Consider the following 21,773-nt stretch of genomic DNA (forward strand, 5'->3'; position numbering starts at 1 on the left):
TTAAAAAAAAATCTTATTTTTTTTATTTTAATTTTTCAAAGTAGGCTCCATGCCCACCATAGAGCGCAAGGCAGAGCTTGAATTCACGACCCCGACGAGTCCAAGGTTTAATCCACTGAGCCACCCAGGTGCCCCCAAAATAAACTTTATTTCTTTTCTCTCTCTCTCTTTTTTTTTAAGATTTTATTTATTTATTCATGAGACAGAGAGAGAGAGAGAGGCAGAGACACAGGCAGAGGGAGCAGCAGTCTCCATGCAGGGAGCCCGACGTGGGACTCGATCCAGGGACTCCAGGACCACCACACCCAGGGCCAGAGGTAGGTGCCCAGGGCCAAAAGCAGGCACCAAACCGCTGAGCCACCCAGGGGTCCTAAACTTTATTTCTTAAAACAGTTTTACATTTATAGAAAATTTTTAAGACAATACAAAATTCTTTATCTCCCACCTACCCTGTTTCCTCTGTTAGTAACATTTTATTTTAATATGGTACATTTGTGGGGCACCTGGGTGGCTCAGCGGTTGAGCATCTGCCTTCAGCCCCAGGGCGTGATCCTGGAGTCCTGGGATCAAGTCCCACATTGGGGTCCCTGCAAGGAGTCTGCTTCTCCCTCTGACTATGTCTCTGCCTCTCTGTGTGTGTGTGTCTCCCATGAATAAATGAAATCTTTTTTTAAAATATGGTACAGGAGCTTGTAAATAAACCCTCGTGTGAAAAAAAATAAAAATAAAAATAAAAAATATGGTACATTTGTTATGATTAATAAACTAATATTGATATATTATTAGTAACTAAAGCTTATAGTTTATTCAGATTTCTTTAGTTTTTACCTGATTTTTTTTCTATGCCAGGACCCCATCCAGGATGTCATATTGCATTTATCTCATGACTCCTTGGTTCCTCTGGGCCGCAGCAGTTTCTCTCAGACATGAATATGATTTATCACTGTTGGTACTGACCTTGACCACCTGGCTGAAGAGGAGCTTGTCAGGTTTCTCCACTGGAAAATTACTTTTCATTTACCCTTTTTCATTCTATCTTCTTTGGAAGGAAGTGAATTAATATGCTCAACCCACACCTAAGGATGGCAGTTATGTTAACCTCCTTAAAGGTAGAGTATCTACATAAGTTATTTGGAATTTTTCTGGAGTGAGGATTTGTCTTTTCTACTTATTATTCGGTTATTTATTTATATCAGTATGGACTCATGGATATTTATTTCATATTTTAAGTTATAATCCAATACTACTTAATTTTGTTGCTCAAATTGTTCCACCTTTGGCCTTCGGGAGCTCTTTTAGTTAACACCTGTTTTCCTTTGACATACCCCCATCGTTGTATGCCCTTTTGTCTTCTTCTTCTTGATCTTGGGAACCTCCTTCTTTCTGGCATTATATGATACTGCAGGCTTATCTTGCATATTTCCTGCTCAGGTCCTAGAATCAGCTGTTTCTCAAAAACCCTGATTCCTCCCATTGGAGAATGGTATTATAAACTAAGATCTGGATGCTAAGTATGCTCATTGCTACTGAGGTGTCATTTCTTTTAAGCCTTCAAAACTAACAGAACAAAGAAACATATATGTATATACTAACCTGTTTGTAAACACATATCTAAATATTTCTGTATGTAACCATCTGTATCTATATTAAACTAAACATGAGTTTATATTTAGCACATGAGTCATTATAACCTTCTCTCCTTGCTTATCTGTAAATTCCCACTCCAACAGTGAGAAACTTGGCTCCTACTATCCACCATCCATTTACCTAATTGTTCAACTCCAGCGTACATGTGCAGCAGTATCAGGATTGTTGGCCCATATCCCTGTGAGAAACTTTATCAACTAGAATGCAGTACTTCTGTACACTTTCTGTGGCTTTTAGTTTTACAGGATCCACTTATTTCTTTTTTTTTTTTTTTAAGATTTTATTTATTTATTCATGAGAGAGAGAGAGAGAGAGAGAGAGAGGCAGAGACAAAGGCAGAGGGAGAAGCAGGCTCCATGCAGGGAGCCCGATATGGGACTCGATCCTGGGACTCCAGGATCATGCCCTGGGCCGAAGGCAGGTGCTCAACCGCTGAGCCAACCAGGCGTCCCTCTCTGGATGCTTGAAATTATTTTTAAAAATTCACCTGCATTAGCATTTACTCTTTAAGTTGTGCACGTCTATGGGTTTTGACAAATGCATAATATATTCACCATTATAGTATCTTACAGAAGAGTTTTATTACCCTAAAATGTCTTCTGTGCTTCATCTATTCAATTCTCTCTCTCTCTCTCAAACGTTAATAACTTTAGGTATTTTTTTCTAAGATTTCATTTATTTATTTGAGAGAGAGCGTGAGTGAGTGAGTGAGTGAGTGAGAGAGAGAACACAGCAGTGGGGAGAGGCAGAGGGAGAAGGAGACTCCTTGCTGAGCAGGGAACCCGATGCGGGGTTCAATCCCAGGACTCCAGGATCATGACCTGAGCCAAAGGCAGATGCTTAACTGACTGAGCCACCCAGGTGCCTCCATAGGTCTTTTTACTATCTCTATAGTTTTGCTTTTTTGTGCTTAAAAAAAAAAAAGATTTATTTATGAGAGAGAGAGAGGGTGTGAGGGACAGACAGAGAGAGAAACTTAAGCAGACTTCCATTCTGAGTGTGGAGCCCAACCTGGCGCTTGATCTCACTACCCTGAGATCACGAGCCAAAATCAAGAGTTGCCTGCCTAACTGACTATGCCACCCAGATACCCCTGTGCTTTTTTTTTTTAAGAGAAGATATACAGGAGTATATTTGTTGTTGCTTTTGTTATAGCTACCACTCACTGAATCCTTACCATGTCCCATGTCCTGAACTATTATACTCTCCCATTTTGCAGATAAGAAAATTGAAACAAATGAGTTGAAATAACTCCCTAAAGACTATTAATATTGAACAAATTTTTACTTCAAATCCTGGACACATTGATTGTTTAAAACCCCAGTATTTACATGCTTGACTTCTGAATCATCTAAGGGAGTCCACCACATTTAGCCAGTAAGATGAGGATGACCTACTTCCTGCTTTACCCAAGCAGTACCAATTTATTTCTGTTGTTCTAGCATAATTATTAATGTGTCCCCTTCATCATAAATTATATGGTCACTGCCAAAGGAAAAAGTCTAATGAATTTTAGAGTCAGGTTATAGGGGTAAAAATTATACTCCAGGAGATGAGGGGATGTACCAGTGGTGTGTGATTTCAGAGTCACCAGGCAGGACCTGCTATCCAGATCAAATCCCCTCTGCCATCCAGTCACCTTCCACTTTTTTCTCCCAATCTGATTAATCCCCATTCCATCAGTCACGCTGGTGTTGTTAGTATTCATGAGAAACATACAGAGAGAGGCAGAGACATAGGCAGAAAGAGAATCAGGCTCCATGCAGGGAGCCTGATGCAGGACCCAATCCTGGACTCCAGGATCACGCTCTGTGGTGAAGGCAGACGCTCAACTGCTGAACCACCCAGGTGTCCCATGCTGTGCTGTTAAAATGACTCTGCCACTGTCCTTTTCTGCCCATAGACATGTCCCCAGCTATGGTCTCTCTTTTCTGCCTTGTGCTTCTCTGAGTCTCAAAGTACATCTCATGGATTGGCCATCCAGCATTCCAGCAGGATTTTTAAGGCTTTGGCATTTCACAAAGAAGTAAAAATAAAATTCTCCCCACTCAAAAAAAATAAATAAATAAAACCCACATTTTTAAAACTTTGGGGTTAAAAAAAAAACAAAAAACTTTGGGGTAAGCAAAAGATTGTCAACTTTTTATTTTGCTAAAATGAGAAAAACCTCCATCTTCTATATTAGTCTAGTCTTTTGGAAATATAATGTAAGCCTTAAGTGTAATTTAAAATTTTCCAGAAGCCACATTTAAAAAATTTTTAAAAAAGAAAGAAAAAACAGGTGAAAATAAATTTTTAAAGATTTATTTATTTTAGGGCAGACCAGATGGCTCAGCGGTTTAGTGCGGTCTTCAGCCCAGGGTCTGGTCCTGAAAACCTGGGATCGAGTCCCATGTCAGGCTCCCTGCATGGAGCCTGCTTCTCCCTCTGCCTGTGTCTCTGCCTCTCTTTCTCTCTGTGTCTCTCATGAATAAATAAATAAAATCTTTTTTTTTTAAATTATTTATTTTAGAGAGGGAAGCACGTGTGTGGGGGGGGGGGGCAGAGTGAGAGGGAGAGAGAGAATCCTCAAGCAGACACCCCACTGAGCCCAGAGCTGGATGCGCAGCTCCATCCCAGGACCCTGAGATCATGACCTAAGCTGGAATCCAGAAGCAGCTGCTCACCAACTGAGCCACCCAGGTGCTCCAAGTTAAATTAATTTTAACATATTTTATTTAACCCAATATATCCAAAATATTATAATCTCAACATACAACCAACAGAAAATGTATTAATGTAATATTTTACACTTTTTATGCTAAGTCTTTGAAAACGAATGACAGTTTTGCACTCTAGCATTTTTCAATTTGGACTAGCCGTTTTTTAGTGCTCAAGAGCCTCATGTGTAGTTCTAAACTATTATTTGGTAAAAGAAAGATCCATTGTACACACACACACACACACACACTTTCATGATCTCTGGTGTTTTTTTTTTCTTTTAAGATTGATTTATTTATTCATGAGAGACAGAGAAAGAGAGGCAGAGACACAGGCAGAGGCAGAAGCAGGCTCCATGCAGGGAGTCTGATGTGGGACTTGATCCTGGACCCCAGGATCAAATGCTGAGCCACCCAGGCATCCCCATAATTTCTAAATTTTAAAGAAGACATTTAGATAAATCAAAAAATGAATTACCTTGTTCTTACTGTTCTCTTTCTGCATTAAGAAAGTCCTTGATGACCATGCCAGTTCACAGACTGATGTTTTATTTTATTTAAATATTTTATGTATTTATTTATTTATGATAGTCACAGAGAGAGAGAGAGAGAGAGAGAGAGAGAGGCAGAGACACAGGCAGAGGGAGAAGCAGGCTCCATGCACCGGGAGCCTGACGAGGGATTCGATTCCGGGTCTCCAGGATCGCGCCCTGGGCCAAAGGCAGGCGCCAAACCACTGCGCCACCCAGGGATCCCCCAGACTGATGTTTTAGAGTAAGACACAGTTGGGATGGGTGGAGTTGCAAGATGGTATATGGGTTGGTTCCTTCTTCCCTTTGAACTCCTATTGAGAGTCTGTGTTGTGTGAAGATCTGCTAGATGCGGGATGCCTGGGTGGCTCAGTGGTTGAGCATCTGCCTTCCGCTTGGGTCATGATCCTGGGGTCCTGGGGTTGAGTCCCATGTTGGGTTCCCTGCAGGGAGCCTGCCTCTCCCTCTGCCTGTGTCTCTGCTTCTCTCCCTGCGTCTCTCATGAATAAATAAATAAAATCTTAAAAAAAAAATCTGCTAGGTGCTGGGGATACAATAGTGAGAGTGGAAGTTAGGTGGGTCCCCTGATCTCACAAAGCTTCTACTCTGCGGTAGTGTACCAAGTGAGGCTATGCAGGCAATGAGAGGGTGTATTGCCCGCAGAAAATTTAAAAACAATAATAAACCTGATTAAAAGTCAGCCTGCATTTTATTCTCTCCATGTGCCCACAATTCTAAACCTTGTCAGTGATAAAATACTCCTCCCTGAAGATCAAGCTTTTGGTCTAACTTGAATCTTCTTCTTTTTTTTTTTTTTAAGATTTTATTTATTTATTCATGAAAGACAGAGAGAGGGAGAGACAGAGACACAGGCAGAGAGAGAAGCAGGCTCCATGCAGGGAGCCCGATGTGGGACTCGATCCCAGGTCTCCAGGATCACCCCCTGGGCCGAAGGCAGGCGCTAAACCACTGAGCCATCCAGGGATTCCTGGTCTAACTTGAATCTTAATAATATATTTGTAAGCTTCAAAACATTCTATTTTAATTACTCATGCACTAATAAACATTATATTCTACAAGGAAGCTAACTCAGAGCACTCCCAGCTTAGTTGGCCCCTAACACATGTCAAGTCAGATGCAGCTACACACGTTAGTTTTGAAAATAAGTTCACAACAGTCCAGAATTGTTCCAGTTAGCTTCCTGAGCACTGTGTCTCCAGACCCTTGGGTACAACATATGTCTCTGTTTAAACAATAGATTCAAAATAAGCAATGATAGCATAGATTATGAGGCTGAAGATTCAGAATTTGATTTGTTTCAACTCTGTCATTCAATATGACCAGGTGAAGCTTTTGTATTTAAGTTAAAATAGTGAAACAAAGAATGAACTACAGTGTGGTAACTGCAAATTTTATTATTTAGTAAAATTGTATTATTATACTATATTGTATTACATTTTATTACAATTTTCATTTGATAAAAATTATGTGTTTTTTGTTTTTAAGTAGATTCCATGTGCACTGTGGGGCTTGAACTCACAACCCTAAGATCAAGAGTCACTTGTTCTACTAACTGAGCCAGCCAGGCCCCCCTGATAAAATTTTGTTTTACAGAATTTGAATTATTTATTTATTTATTTATTTATTTATTTATTTATTTATTTATTTATAAGAGACACAGAAAGAGAGAGAGAGAGGCAGAGACCTAGGCAGAGGGAGAAGCAGGCTGTATGCAAGGAGCCTGATGTGGGACTCAATCCCACATCCTGGGATCACGCCCTGAGCCAAAGGCAGACAGATGCTCAACCGCTGAGTCACCCAGGTGTCCCTGAATAATGTATTTAATCTTAAAATCAATTCTTAGGGCACCTGGGTGGCTCAGTGGTTGAGGGTCTGCCTTTGGCTCAGGTCGTGACCCTGGGATCCTGGGATTGAGTCCTGAATCAGGCTCACCACAGGAACCCTGCTTCTCCCTCTGTCTCTGCCTCTCTCTCTGTGTTTCTCATGAATAAATAAATAAAAATCTTTTTTTTAATTGATTTTTTAAAAAAATTTTACTATTTTATTTATTAATTCATGATAGACATAAAGAGAAAGGCAGAGACACAGGCAGAGGGAGAAGCAGGCTCCATGCAGGGAGTCCGACTCGGGGACTCAATCCCGGGACTCCAGGACCACGCCCCAGGCCAAAGGCAGGTACTGAACGGCTGAGCCACCCAGGGATCCCCTGATTCTAATTTTTAAAGTGTTTTCTTGGAGGGGGGCACCTGGGTGGCTCGTTGGTTAAGCATCTGCCTTTGGCTCAGGTCATGATCCCAGGGTCCTGGGATGGAGCCCTGCTCAGTGGGGAACCTGCTTCTCCCTCTCCTGCTCCCACTGCTTGTGCACTCTCTCTCTCTTTCTCCCTGTCAAATAAGTAAATAATTTTTTAAAAAGTGTTTTTCATGTTTTTAAACCATAATGTGACATAATTATCATTGCTCACTATGTATGCTTATTTTATTTTTTAAAGAATATATTAATGTAATTGAAAACTATTGATTTGATACTCTTCCTTTTTTTGTATTGTAATGTTTATTTTTGCTGACATGATTACATATAAAAAGTTCAAAAAAAGAATATTTTAACCATCTACATTTCTTTTCTGGCCATTATCCTTAGTATTGTTTCTTGCATTTTATGACCGTTCTTGAAGATATTGTCATTTAGAGGATGTGGGTGTTAAAAGTTATCTGTCCTGGGATGCCTGGGTGGCAATGTGGGTGTTAAAAAGTTATGTCCTGGGATGCCTGGGTGGCTCAGTCATTTAAGCATCTTGATTTTTTTCTTTTTCTTTTTTTTTAAGATTTTATTTATTTATTCATTTAAGAGAGAAGCAGAGACACAGGCAGAGGGAGAAGCAGGCTCCATGCAGGGAGCCTGATGTGGGACTCGATCCCAGGTCTCCAGGATCATGCCCTGGGCCGAAGTTGGCGCTAAACTGCTGAGCCACCTGTGATGCCCTCTTGATTTTTTTCTTAAGTCATTATCTTGGGGTTGTGGGTTTGAGCCCATCAGGCTCTGGGAGGGGTCTGCTTAAGATTCTCTCTCTCCCACTCTCCCTCCCTCTCCCCCTCTATCCCCACACCATCTCCAAAAAAAAGGAAAAAAAAAAGTTATATGTCCTGAGTGTCACATGAACCAGGTAGGCCCCTGGTGCACTGAAGGAAAGGGACTTAGGGCTAGAAAAGCTACGAGGAGAGAGAAAGAGGTGGGAGTGCTGGAAAGGGTGGGGGAATGAACTTCACAACATCCTGTGTGGAGAGGCAGCAGAGCTTGTCCCACAAACTGAAGAGGCCAGTGTGGCTGGAAGTTGACTAAAGACAAAGAAAGTGAGAGAGGAGGTCAGGTTGTGAGTAGGGGTCAGACCCAGCTTGGCCTGGTGGGCCCCATAAAAGCCTGGTGTTCATCTTGAGAGTAATGGTGAAACCACTGAAGGCTTTAAGAAGAGAAGACACACAATCAAATTCGTGCCTGGAAAATACCATCACTCAGGCTTCAGGGAGGGGAATGAAATGGAAGGACACCTGGTGGGTGCAGGGACCAGAAAGGAGGCTAGCAGGTGACCAGATGAAAGGTGATGGTGGCCTGTCTTGTTGGGTAATGGTGGTCAGCATCTCTTCAAGAATTTCCTGGTCTTCCTACTGCAGTCTACATTGAACAGCTCAGTGGTGAGCTCAGCCTTGAAAACCTATGGCCTATAAGATTTAGACTCTGGGACCCCCGTTTGAAAGGATTCAGGGTAGTCAGTGTACACTGATAATCATCACATCTCAGTGGCAGGCTGGAGTTTTAGGTTTTGTTTTCCAAAATTTTATTTTCTTCTCTGGGCTCTCATAGGAATTTGAGTACACTCCTGATAGAACATTGCCTTTGATTCACTCAGTAAATATTTAATGAGCCCCTATTTTGTGTTTGGCACTCGCTTAGGGATAGAGTCATAAAATAAAACAAACATATCTGCCCTCTTGGAACTTACATTCTAGTGGAGAGAATATGGGCAAAAGACAATTGAACAAAATAATTCCAGAATGTGAAAACTGCCACGAAGGGGCACCTGAGTGGCTCAGCGGTTGAGCATCTGCCTTCAGCTCAGTTTGTGATCCCGGGTTCCTGGGATTGAGTCCCACATTAGGCTCCCCGCTGGGAGCCTGCTTCTCCCTCTGCCTATGTCTCTGCCTCTTTGTGTGTGTCTTTCATGAATAAATGAATAAAATCTTAAAAAAAAAAAAAAAAAAGAAAGAAAGAAAGAAAGGGGCAGCCCCAGTGGCGCAGTGGTTTAATGTTGCCTGCAGCCCAGGGCGTGGTCCTGGAGACTTGGAATCGAGTCCCACATCAGGCTCCTACATGGAGCCTGCTTCCCCCTCCTCCTGTGTCTCTGCCTCTCTCTCTCTCTCTATGTCTATCATCAGTAAATAAATAAATAAATCTTAAAAAAAAAAAGAAAGAAAGAAAAGTGCCATGAAGCAAGTAGAAATGATGCTGAGAATAATATGAGCAAAAATGAAGACGTCTGACAACACCAATCTTTGGACAAGATGTGGCTGAAAAGGATCTCTTCTGGGGCACCTGTGGGGCTTGTTGGTTAAGCATCACACTGTTGGTTTTGGCTCAGGTTATGATCTCAGAGTCCTGAGATCAAGCCCCTCCATGGGGAGCATGGAGCCTGCCCGGGATTCTCTCTCTCTCCCTCCCTCTCTCCCTACTCCTCCACCCTCCCACACAAGTGTGCACAATGTGCTCTCACTCTCTCTCTCTCTCTCAAAAAAAAAAAAAAAAGATTGAAATAATGAAAAGGATCTCTTCTATGCTGGTGGTGAAAAAGTAAATTGGTACAACTTGGAAGTTTGACATTAACTTGTAAAAGTTAGCCACAAGTTCTCAGATGTAGCCATCACAATTTCCAGGATATACTCTGGAGACCCTGCATTTGAGCTCCAGGGGCACATCTAGGATTGTTAACAGTAACAGTCTTCATATGAGCAAAAACTTGGCAATAATCCAATTGTATGTGGATGGGACAACAAATAGGAAAACTGTAGTATATTCCTGCAGTGGAAAATGAACCAACCTCACAGTGGTGCAATATTTTAGGTGAATCTTAGCCTTGTAATACTGAGTGAGAAAGTAAATACCAGACTATTACGTACAACATGATGCCTTTTTGACAAAGCTAAAGGGAAGAGAGTATCTTTTTAAGAAGCTGTACTTTCAAAAGTAAGAAGAGAAAAGAGAAACTGCAACCCTCATACACTGCTGGTAGCAATGTAAAATGGTTCAGCCAATCCACTGAGACAGAGTAGATAAATGGTTGCTTATAGCTGAGGGTTGGAGCAGAGGTAGAGGAGATGGAGGAGAAATGGATAAACAAGCACAGAGTTTCTTTGGGGGCTGATGAAAATAGTCTAAAATTGATTGTGGTGATGGTTGCACAACTCTGTGAACATACCATAGCATTGCACACTTTAAATGACTGAACAGGGATCCCTGGGTGGCGCAGTGGTTTGGCGCCTGCCTTTGGCCCAGGGCGCGATCCTTGGAGACCCAGGATTGAATCCCACGTCAGTCTCCCGGTGCATGGAGCCTGCTTCTCCCTCTGCCTATGTCTCTGCCTCTCTCTCTGTGTGTGTGTGACTATCATTAAAAAAAAAAGAAAAAAAATTAAAAAAAAAAAATGAATGAACATTGTGGTCTATGAATTGTATCTCAATAAAGTTGAGCAAGGAGCCTGAACCAGGGGTCTGTCTTGGGACCCTGAGACCATGACCTGAGCTGAAAGTAGACGCTTACCGACTGAGCCACCCAGGCACCCTGGTTAACTGGTTTTTATTATATTATGTATAAATATAAACAAACAGAAAGTGAGTCAATTATGGATAATGACAAAATGTGCCACAGACAACCAATTCTGAGATGTAGGGGAATGGGTGGGCTACATCAGAGAGTGAGCAGGGCAGACCTCTCCAGAGAATCAAGTTAAGCTGAGGCTAGAATAAAATGAGTCAACCATGTGGGGATGGGGGTGAAAAAATTTCCAGGCAAAGCTGATAGCATGTACCAAGGCCGTAAGGTGGACCCAAGCCTTCTGGGTTTGAGGATCATCCAGGAGGCCAATCCTTTGAAGCCCTAAGAATAATAGCAGTAGCCACCAGAGTGAGACCTTCAAAGTTCTTAAGCACTGAAAAGATGTACATGCCCTCATAGAGGTCATTTAAAAGAAAACGCATTCTTAAATGGGAAAAATGTGAAAGTGTTAGAAAAATTCTTTTAAAAAGCTTTAATTTTCCCATGATTTGAAATATATACATCCTTTTTTGAAATAAATACATCCCCACTCCGCCAATTTTATTTTCATGTTGATGTCTCTACGTTGTTGGTGCCCAGAGTCCCAGACAACAAATATTTATTGAGCATTTACTAGGTGTCAGGGATTTGTTCACAGCCATTTTCCCACTTAACTTGTAAAACCACCATAGGAGGGAGAAACTGCTCTTTCTCATTTCAAGGGGAAAGAAAAGGAGGCACTGGGATGCCAATACAGTAATCCTGACTCCAATGGAGGATTGAACTGGCCAAGCTCCCGTTCTGAAGGTTCAAACCTGGGGTATCTCCAATTCTCAGGGCCCAATAAATCTTGGAAGAGCCCTTCGGTCAGAAGCAGGGCCTTCTCCTTCCCAGAGCCCTGTGCCTTTAAGAGTCTCCCCCTCCCGCCGGCCACGCTCCAATTTCCCTCCCGGGCACCCAGAGCATCACCCCGCCCCCCGCGTCTGCGGAGCCGCACCTCAGTCCTTCCTCTCCGCCCCACACTCTCCGGCTGTGCTGTGCTCTGGGTCCCCACCCACCGGTGATGGGTGAGGTCTGCCCCCGGGCTCTCACCCTCCGCCCTCCGATAGGATACTGCCCACTGCGCCCCAGCCGAATGCCACTTTAGAGACCCTGATCCCGACCCCCCCAGCTCCTGAATCCGAGGAGCGAGGCCCCAGCGCCCCTTCCCATCGCTCAGGCCCGTGGCGCCGTGAAGGTGACCTCCCCCGGGGGAGCACAGGGCCCGCGGTGCCGGAGCGGGCTCACACGTGGTGAGCGGGGAGCGCGCAACCCCTCCCCGCCACGCGCCTCGAGCATGCGTCGCGGACACGCCCCTTGGCCTGGCTCCGCCCCCGGGCCCGCGCACGCTTCTCCAGGCTCGGGAGGGACGTCGCGCCCCGTCCCGCAAACTGCGCGTTGTGGTGTAGGGTGGGACCCGGGATGGGACACTCCCGCATCCTCGAACCTCGCCTGAAGACTGTAAGAAGCGAAGCGGACAGTCAGTCCTGCCCAGGACCCTTGACTGGTAGGCAAAATGCCCCAGCGAGATGCGCTGAGCTGGGACCACGAGCCTAGGATTCGAGCCCTAGTCGGCTTGTCTTCCTTGTTCCGAATCCGGAAAATGGGCGTCATACTCCCTTCTTTCTCAGGACTCTTGTGGCGCCTCAAACGAGAGTCAAAAAAAATGTGAAAGAGCTTTGTTCATTGCGTTCAAAAGCATTTGTCCAGCCCCTGTGTGGCTGGACCCTGTGTGTCCTAGGCAGGGGCTACATCTGTGAAACAATGAGTCCGGCCCCTTGAAGAGCTCTCCCGATCCTGAGTGCCCCCCCCCACATTCTGTTCTGGGATGGTTCAGAAAGACGCCTCCAAAAGAGGAGGGGGCGGAGGTCCCACCTGGCGGCAGGTGTCACTGAATAAGCTAAAATTTCAAAGGCAACGTGGGGCGGGACGAGCTCTCAGAGGCAGATGGGAAGCACGCTCCGCGTTCCCCACCCTCCTTCCAGGCCCCAGCCTAAGAAAAGAAACCGACCTCATCCGACACCCTCCAACCCAGCCGCGAGACCGCCCAGCCCCGCAGCCCGAGCCCCGCCCCGCCCCGGCAGCCAGCGATTGGGAGATGCAAATACCAGCTTCTCTGCCCAGCAACGGGTGACGCGCCGCCCGAGCGCGAGGCGTGGCCCGGCCGCAGCCCAAGCGGGCACCTCGGTGTTTACACGGGGCGGCCCCGCGCGCGCCGCAGCGGCCCGCAGACGGCGAGGGGGAGGGGTGGAGCGCGCGCCGGCGGGGCCGCGCGGGGAGAAAGACACTGGAAGGCGGCGGGGCGGGGAGCTGCGCGCGCGGGCCGCGGCTGAGCAGGAGGCTGCGAGGAGAGCCCGCGGGGGCCGGAGGGTGCGATTCCTCCGCCCCCGCAAAACAATGTGCAGCGTGCGGCAGGGCGCAACTTGCCGGAGGCGGCGGGGGCGCGCCGAGCCCGCCTGAGACCGCGCCGCTGACCTTCTCCCCCCGCCGTCCGTTGGGCCCGAGCGCCCAGCTCCTCGCTCCTCAGCTCGCGGGGGCCGGGCCGAGCTGCGGGGCGGGGCCGCCCCTCCGTCGCTGCTGCCTCCTCCCCCACCCCCAGCCGCGGAGGATGCGGACGGCCCCCGGCGGCGTCTAGCGGCCCCGGGCCCAGGCGCGATGGTGCAGCAGCGGGGCGCGAGGGCCAAGCGGGACGGCGGCCCGCCGCCCCCGGGGCCCGGGCCGGCCGAGGAGGGGGCGCGTGAGCCCGGCTGGTGCAAGACGCCGAGCGGCCACATTAAGAGACCGATGAACGCATTCATGGTGTGGTCGCAGCACGAGCGCCGGAAGATCATGGACCAGTGGCCCGACATGCACAACGCCGAGATCTCCAAGCGCCTGGGCCGCCGCTGGCAGCTGCTGCAGGACTCGGAGAAGATCCCGTTTGTGCGGGAGGCGGAGCGGCTGCGCCTCAAGCACATGGCGGATTACCCGGACTACAAGTACCGGCCGCGCAAAAAGAGCAAGGGGGCGCCCGCCAAGGCGCGGCCCCGCCCCCCCGGCGGTGGCGGCGGCGGCGGCGGCGGTGGCGGCGGCGGCGGCGGCGGCGGCGGCAGCCGGCTCAAGCCCGGGCCGCAGCTGCCGGGCCGCGGGGGCCGCCGAGCAGCGGGCGGGCCTTTGGGGGTCGGCGCGGCGGCGCCGGAGGACGACGACGAGGACGACGACGAGGAGCTGCTGGAAGTGCGCCTGGTCGAGACCCCCGGGAGGGAGCTGTGGAGGATGGTCCCGGCGGGGCGGGCTGCCCGGGGACCCGCGGAGCGCGCCCAGGGGCCGTCGGGCGAGGGGGCGGCTGTCACCGCCTCCTCCCCCACTCCGTCGGAGGACGAGGAGCCGGAGGAAGAGGAGGAGGAGGCGGCGGCGGCGGAGGAAGGCGAAGAGGAGACGGTGGCGTCGGGGGAGGAGCCGCTGGGCTTTCTGTCCAGACTGCCCCCCGGCCCCGCCGGCCTGGACTGCAGCGCCCTGGACCGCGACCCGGACCTGCCGCCCCCCTCGGGCACGTCGCATTTCGAGTTCCCGGACTACTGCACCCCCGAGGTTACCGAGATGATCGCGGGGGATTGGCGCCCGTCTAGCATCGCCGACCTGGTTTTCACCTACTGAGCCCACCGTCAGCGGGGCGCGCACGCCCCCAAACCAGCTGTTTACATACAGGAATCAGGTATTGGGGCCCCTCGGAGGCCGAGGCTGGCACCCCATCTCCCGCGCAGCCTCCCCCCTCCTAGACGTGCCCATCCCCCTCGAATCCAGACATGCCCCTCCCCCGCAGACACACCCCAAGGCAGCCCAACCCCCACTCTTTCCCTGACATCCAAGCCCCGCCCCGTCTTGCCCCCTCCCGCACAGCCACCAGCAGCCAGCCCCCCTCCTTTACACCTCCCGTCCACTCCTACAGACCTGCACCCCTCCCCCACCTCGCACACGCCCCTCCTCGTGGCCGGAGGACACGCCCCTGCCCTTGCTCCCGAATCCCTCCGCCTAGCCCGCCTCTTCTCTTGTTTAGGGGGGCGCTGCGGCTGGGCGGCACCGCGCGCTCCTCCCAGGCCCCTCTCCTCCCCCTCCCTCTCCCCCTCCCCCTCCCGGAGCGCTGGGGCACGCCCCCTTCTCGCGCATGCTTAATGCTCCTTGGGAGGAGGGGGCCGGTCTCAGTCGGACCGCACGCCTCTGTGGCCCGCTCCGGGAAGAAGTGGGGAGGGTGTTGAGCGATCCTGAGAAATCTTTTATCCGGGAGCCGCGGCTTCCTTTCAACCCGACGGGGCGTCGCTGCCTTAATGGGAGGAGCACTAGGAAGGGGGAGAAGGAGACTAGCTGGCCCGGAAGGGTTTGGTTTGGAGCTTGGAACTCTCCCTGGTGGCAAAGCCCCTTTTCCTTGCGGGGTTGCCTAGATTGACGTGCATCTCCTTCTCCCACCGCCACCCCACCCCCAACCCCGCCCCACCCCCAACCCCCACCCAGCCTACCTACACGCACCCCTAGACTGCCTCCACAGTCTACCTTGGTCCCAGAAACCTCCCTTTTCTTTCCCCCACCTGGGAACTGAGAATAGGGTCTTCATCTGGAACTGCACCACGAGAGGACTGCCCAAGGAAACTCCGCACCAAGGCATTTATGGGAGTCTGTCTGGGGACAGGGTTCTTGCTGCTCTGTCCACCCCTCCCCAGCCGAGTGCCCCATCACGACAAGGCACACTCCCAGCCTGGGCTTCTCCCTACGCCCGCCACTCCCTCCTATCACTCGAGTCCTGTGCCCACAGTGACAGTATTCAGTGGGAGAAACTGAGGCACGGTGGTACTGGGTGGGGGGTATTGAGACTGAGCCACGATAGCAGCCGGAGTGGCAAGAAGAGCCCCGCTTTTAAACAGCTGGCTTGAGAAAGACTATCGACTGGGCCAGTGAGACTGGAGGGAGGGTCAGAGTAGCGGAGGTGTGTCGTTTGCGCCTGTTTTTCCACGTGAAAACTTGGTACAGGGCTGCTGTCTGAGGAGGTTGTGTTCAGTTCGGGGTGCCCTCGGGGACCCTGCCCTCTCACTCCCCAACTCTCCGATCAAGTTCCGCCCCTCCGGCCTCCCCACACCCCTTCCTGCCCTCACTACCTGTATCTCACCGGCGTGTGTTCACCCTCCCGGGTGTGCACACACTCTCATTCACACACACAAATCTCAGGAACAAACGGTCCCAGAGTCCTCCTGGACCCCTGCCCAGGGTCTCCGCAGGTCTCTGCCCCACGCGTTCCCGTCGCTGACAAAGCCACCAGCTGCCTCCTTTAAGCTTGGTGCTCCGGCTCTGGGCCTTTCTCGCTCTCTTTCTCTCTCTCTTTCTTGCTCTCTTTCTCTCTTTCTCTTTTTTTTTAAAAGAAAAACAACAACAAAAAGACAATGAAAAAACCCAGAAAACGTCATGTGAGTGAAGAGATGTCACTGTCTGTGGTCTTGGAGAACTAGTCTAGTAGATGAGGGGAGGGGTCCCTCTGGTCTGGGGCACTGGCACCCACAGCAGGACTTCCGCCAGTCTGATGCCAGGACTGAATAAAGTGTATTTGCCCCGACCTCGCCCTGTGGTTCTACATGTCTCTGCCTTTCCTCAGCGGTCCTTCAGACAGTTGGCCAGAGTGAAGTCCATGTGACTTAGCACTGTGCAGGAAGAGTGGGGTCCATGGGCAAGGCACCTGGCCCCTTTAGGCCTCTGTCTCCTGCTCTCTCAGGACTCCCTGGTCTTCATTAAGGGTGACAAACTCATCCATCCTCAAGGCCAGGCGTGTGACATAAATGAGAGAGGCTGGGTAGACACTGGCTTTCTGACCGACTTCATTGGGGGCAGCAGCTCACCTCAGGCAGTTGTGACCTTGTGAGAATGCAGCCCACAGTGGCCAGATTTTCCAAGAGAAGGTAGATACCTGGATGTTTCTATGAGCATCTCAGTTGCAAAATGAAAGCTGGTTCAAAAATTTTTAAATCCTTGTGCTCAAATGAACCCAAGTGTGCAGGCATCCCTGGTCCAAGGGTCCCAGTTTGACCCTGACCTTAACGTGAATTAGAAGGGTCAGGCCACATTGTCTGGGCCCCAAAGCCCCAGTACCACCACCACCACCCAGCACCTGTGTGACCTTGGGAAAGTTGACTTCACCCTGATTCTTTTCATAGGAGTAACGTGAGGATGATAACAGTGCCTGCTGCAGGGTGAGATGAAGTTTGAGGTGAGAAGCATTTAATAAGATGCTCCCCAAAATGTACTACTACACTGTCCAGAGGAGGAAACAGAGTCAGGATGGCAATGCAGTGTGTAGGAGGGCCTGCGAGCAGCCAAGGTCAGAGTCAGGGCCCCACGCTTGGGTTCTCTCTCCCTGTGGAGTGTTAGGTCAGGGTGCTACCTGTTTGCCTCTGCAGGTGGTGGTAGGCTGTCCCCTCAGGGCTTCTAGTGGGGTAGCATTGGTCCCAGCACCTGGCGCATCATTGGCCCACAGTGTAGATTTATTGAATGAGCAAGGAAGAGCCACGGGAGCCACAGCAATACTTGTCCTTGAAATTCTTACCAGTGGGTTCAGGATGCAGAGGAAAGCCTTTTCAAAATTCTTTGTCCTCCTGACACCCTTCCCCCGAATTCCTCTACTGCCAGATCCAGTGAATTCCTAGGGTTGAACAGAGCCTGTGTGCCTGGGAAGTACCACGGCCAAGTGTGCAGACCTCATTCAGAGAGGGTATTTGGGACTGGGATACCCAAAGGCAATTTCAGAGAAGAGTGTGGCAGGCTCTGGAGGGCTAGGTCCCTATGGAAAGGGGGTCTGGGTGGGGGAGGTGCAAGAATTAGTGACCGTGCTCTCTGAAAGCAAGATGGCAATCAATCAGTCCTCTAGGAAAGAATTGATAAGGCGAGAAATACAGAGATAGGTGCCACCTGAAACGCCCTTGAAAGAAGGACTTCCCCGGCCAAAAGAAGTAAGGTCAGTGGATGGCCTCCAGCTGCCAGAGCCAATCCACCCAGGGCAGCCTGCACCCAGCGTCCCAGGGAGATGGGGTATAAACAAACGCCTGGCCTGGCCTTTTGGGTTCAGCATGGGGGACAGACCTGACAGCGCAAGTACACCAACTCCCCCTGCTGACACTCACCCCGGACCCCTCCAGGGTGGCCGGAGCTTTGCCAGGCCTGCAGCACAGTTTGACCTCCCATACTCAATCCCGCGTGCTCCCTCTTCTTTTCACAGGTGTCTTTATGCCTAATAAATATCTTGCACCCTAGACTCTGTCTCCGCGTCTGCTTTGTGGCGGGGGGAACTCTGTGCAGTGGAGAGGGTGAGGGGCCCGGACACAGGGAATTGGGTTGCTGGCCCTACCTGCACCTGGGTTCCTCTGGTGTCCCCTGACCTCAGGAGAGGGTCTCTTCCTTCCCCCTCGCACCTCACGCCAGCAGCCCTAGCCTCAGGGCCGCACCCTTTCCAGGCGGCATCAGTTAAAAACTGCAGCCTCAGCCCTCCAGTGACTGCAGATCCCTCTTCTGGTCAAAGCTGGAGAGAGGGAGGTTGTAGGTCTTTTTGCCCTTCAGTATGCTGCCGCCACCGCTGTTGTCAGGCAGTGCCTGGCTGGGATAGTCCTAGATCGCTGTGGCACTTTGGGCAGGGTACTTTTGCAGGCCTCAGGTCCCCATATATAATGCTGGGGAGGGGAAAGTAAGAACAGAAGGGAAACCATTTATTGTTACTTGCTTCTTTCCATTTCAGAAGGAAATGGATTCTGACCTGGAAAAGGTGGGGAGAGACCTGCTTGTGTGGACTCTGGGGACACCTAGAGGCTGAAAGGAATAGGAAGCGTTTGAGGATGGGGCTGGGGTGTGTCCCACTCCAATCTCACTTGGTTCATGTAGTCACTCATCCATGGCTTCCCAGACCTGGGCTATTTAAACCATCTTGGTTCCAAGGCTTTAAGTACACCTGTACACCAAGGTGTTGGTTATTTTTGCTGGGTAACAAATTTCCCCAAACTTACCAGCCTAAAACAACAGGCATTTATTGTTCCAGTCTCTGCCGGCCAGGTATCCAGGCGTGCCTTAGCTGAGTTCTCTGCTCAGACTCTCACAGAGCCGCATCAAGGTGTTGGCTGGACTGCCTTGCTTTCTGGAGCTCAGGATCCTCTTCCAAATACATGGTTGTGGGGGCAGAATTCAGTTCCTTGGGGTCAAGGTCACTCTCTGGGTTCTTCCCTGCTGTCAGCTGGTGCCACTCCTGAATCCAGAGGGCTACTCCCAGTGTCTGTCTTCCCAGTGTTCTCACAGAATGGCACCTTATTTTGCCACAGCCAGGAAGAATATTCCTGCAGCTTCCAGTTGCTTGCCTCAGGGAAGGCTTACGTTAATTGATTGATTCATTGATTCATTGATTCATTCATTTTTTAAAGTAGTCTCTATGCCCAACATGGGGCTACAACTCATGACCCCAAGGTCAAGAGTCACATGCTCTACTGACTAAGCCAGCCAGGTGTCCCAGGGAATGCTCTCTTTTAAAGGGCTCAATTGATTAGATTGAGCCCACCCAGGAAAGTCTCCCATCTGATTGACTAAAAATCAACTAATTTGGGACCTTATCACATCTGCAAAATCCCTTCACCTTGGCCATATAATGTAGCCAAATCACAAGAATGACCTCCATCATACTCACTGGTCTCACCCCCACGGAGGGTTAGGGTTATGTTGGGCATGTACCAGCGGGCGGGAATCTTGGGGCCATCTTTGAATGATGCTTAATATAGCTGTATATATGCTATATATGCTCAAGTCCGTATCTCCATCCTGATGTTGCCAGACTTGTGTCTAGTTGTCTCCTTGTCATGTCCACTGGGATGTCTAATTGTCACCTCAAACTTGGCATGCCTAAACATGAATTCTTGTTTCCACGGTGCTTCCTTTCCCCACCCCACATCTTCACATCTCATGTGACTAAAAGACCAGCAACCTGTTGGTCATCCTTAGCTCCTCTTTTTCCCAATAGCTTCATATCCCTTGTTCATGTTGGCTCTACTTTCAAAATGTATCCTGTGTCCAATCACTTCTCATGGTCCCCCCCCCCCCCCCGCCCACCTGCCACCCATCTCTTGCCTGGTATCCTGAGTCAGCCTCCTCACTGAACTCCTTGCTTTCTCCTTTGCTCCAATCACAGTAAGACTGTCCAAATAGCAGCCAGAGGGATAGGCTATAAATCAGACTATGTCCCACCTCTGCTCAAAACCCTCCACTGGCACCCATCTCATTCAGACTAAAAGCCAAAGTCCTCAGCATGACCGGCAAAATCCTATATAATTTGGTTTGTAGCCCACTATGAGATTCACCTCTATTGCTCTTTCCCTCCTTTGCCATACTGTAGCCACACTGGCTTCCTTGATGTTCCTTAAAACTACCAAACACATGTCCACTTCAGCCCTTTTGAACAGCCCTTTGCTGTTCACTCTGCTGGAAATGCTTTTTTTTTTTTTTTTTTTTTTTAGATTTTATTTATTTGAGAGAGAGAGAGGGTGAGAGAGAGCAAGAGCAGGGAGCCAGAGGAAGAGGAACAAGCCAACTCCCCACTGAGTGGGCAGCCTGATGCGGGGCTCAATCACAGGACCCTGAGATCACAACCAGAGTGGAAGGCAGACACTCAACCAACTGCACTACTTGGGAGCCTCTGTTTGAAATGATTACTACCCCCGAATTGGCCCTCAGGATTCAAGAGTGGCACCAGTTGACAGTGGGGAAGAACACAGGGAGGGACCTTGACCCCAAGGAACTGAATTCTGCCCCCACCACCATGTATTTGGAAGAGGACGCTGAGCTTCAGAAAGGAAGGCAGTCCAGTCTTTGGATCTTGGTTCCAATGTCACTACCTCAAGAAGGTCTTCCCTGATCATTCTTAAAAAGTAACACACATCCTTACACTATCCTCTTATTTGCTTTCTTTTTCTTTTATTTATTTATGATAGTCACACACACAGAGAGAGAGAGGCAGAGACACAGGCAGAGGGAGAAGCAGGCTCCATGCACTGGGAGCCCGACGTGGGACTCGATCCCGGGTCTCCAGGATCGCGCCCTGGGCCAAAGGCAGGCGCTAAACCGCTGCGCCACCCAGGGATCCCCTGCTTGCTTTTTCTTAATAGCATTTATCATTGTGGTATTTGTCATATGCAGTTTTAATTTTGTAATTCTCTCTAATTAGTATGTCAGCTTCTCAAGGGAGGAATGGCTTCTACATGGGATTCCTTGCCTTGGGTCATTCAGTCACTCATTTACTCACCTATTCAACAAACATTTATAAAGGGCCTGCTTTTGCCAGGCTCTGTGCTGGGTGCTGGTGTACAAAGGTGAAAAAGACAGACATGGCCTGTCCTCACTGAACTCATAGTCCTGAGGAGGAGAAAGACATAACCAGAGGGATGGAAATACATTGATGGAGATGGATGTGGGACTGGGGGAACACAGAGAGGTACTTAATGTGGACATGGAGCAAGGGCATGGTTAGATCACTTCATGGAGACAGTGATGTTTAAGCTGTGACCGAGACCCTCAGTAGGTTGTTGTGGTTTTATTTATTTTATTTTTTTAAAAGATTTTATTTATTTATTCATGAGCGAAAGACACACACACAGAGGCAGAATCAGGCTCCGTACAAGGAGCGCCATGTGGGACTCGATCCCAGATCCCGGGATCATGCCCTGAGCCACCCAGGCATCCCAGTTGTTGTGGTTTTAGAACACAGCTACAAGTTCTCTGATATCCTTCCCATAAATTTACTTCTTCCTGAGACTGGGCTGGCCTTCGTGATCCACTTGTAACCAGTAGAATGGAGCAGAAAGATGCTGTAGGTTTCTGCATGAAAATACCAAATAAGAAGTCCACGTCCTTAAGATCATCATGCAATGAAGAAGCCCAAAACATGGGAGGAGCTCTGTATCTGTGCTCCAGGTGATGCAGGCACCTCCCCATGTATCTGCCCATGCCATGAGCAAAGGAGAGTCCAGGTGATTCAAGCCCCCAATCATTCAAG

The 21,773-nt window shown here is 49.3% G+C and overlaps 1 protein-coding gene across 1 annotated transcript; it reads left to right on the forward strand.

Annotated features, from left to right (window-relative positions):
* Nucleotides 1-12,930: 12,930 nt before the first annotated feature.
* SOX12 (SRY-box transcription factor 12) lies at nt 12,931-18,003 on the forward strand. The gene has a single exon (XM_072736167.1). It carries the CDS (start codon nt 13,394-13,396, stop codon nt 14,372-14,374), a length of 981 nt encoding a protein of 326 aa, XP_072592268.1. The 5' UTR covers nt 12,931-13,393; the 3' UTR covers nt 14,375-18,003.
* Nucleotides 18,004-21,773: the final 3,770 nt, after the last annotated feature.

The sequence above is a fragment of the Vulpes vulpes genome, chromosome 14 (assembly GCF_048418805.1).
Source record: "Vulpes vulpes isolate BD-2025 chromosome 14, VulVul3, whole genome shotgun sequence".
Classification (NCBI taxonomy): domain Eukaryota; kingdom Metazoa; phylum Chordata; class Mammalia; order Carnivora; family Canidae; genus Vulpes; species Vulpes vulpes.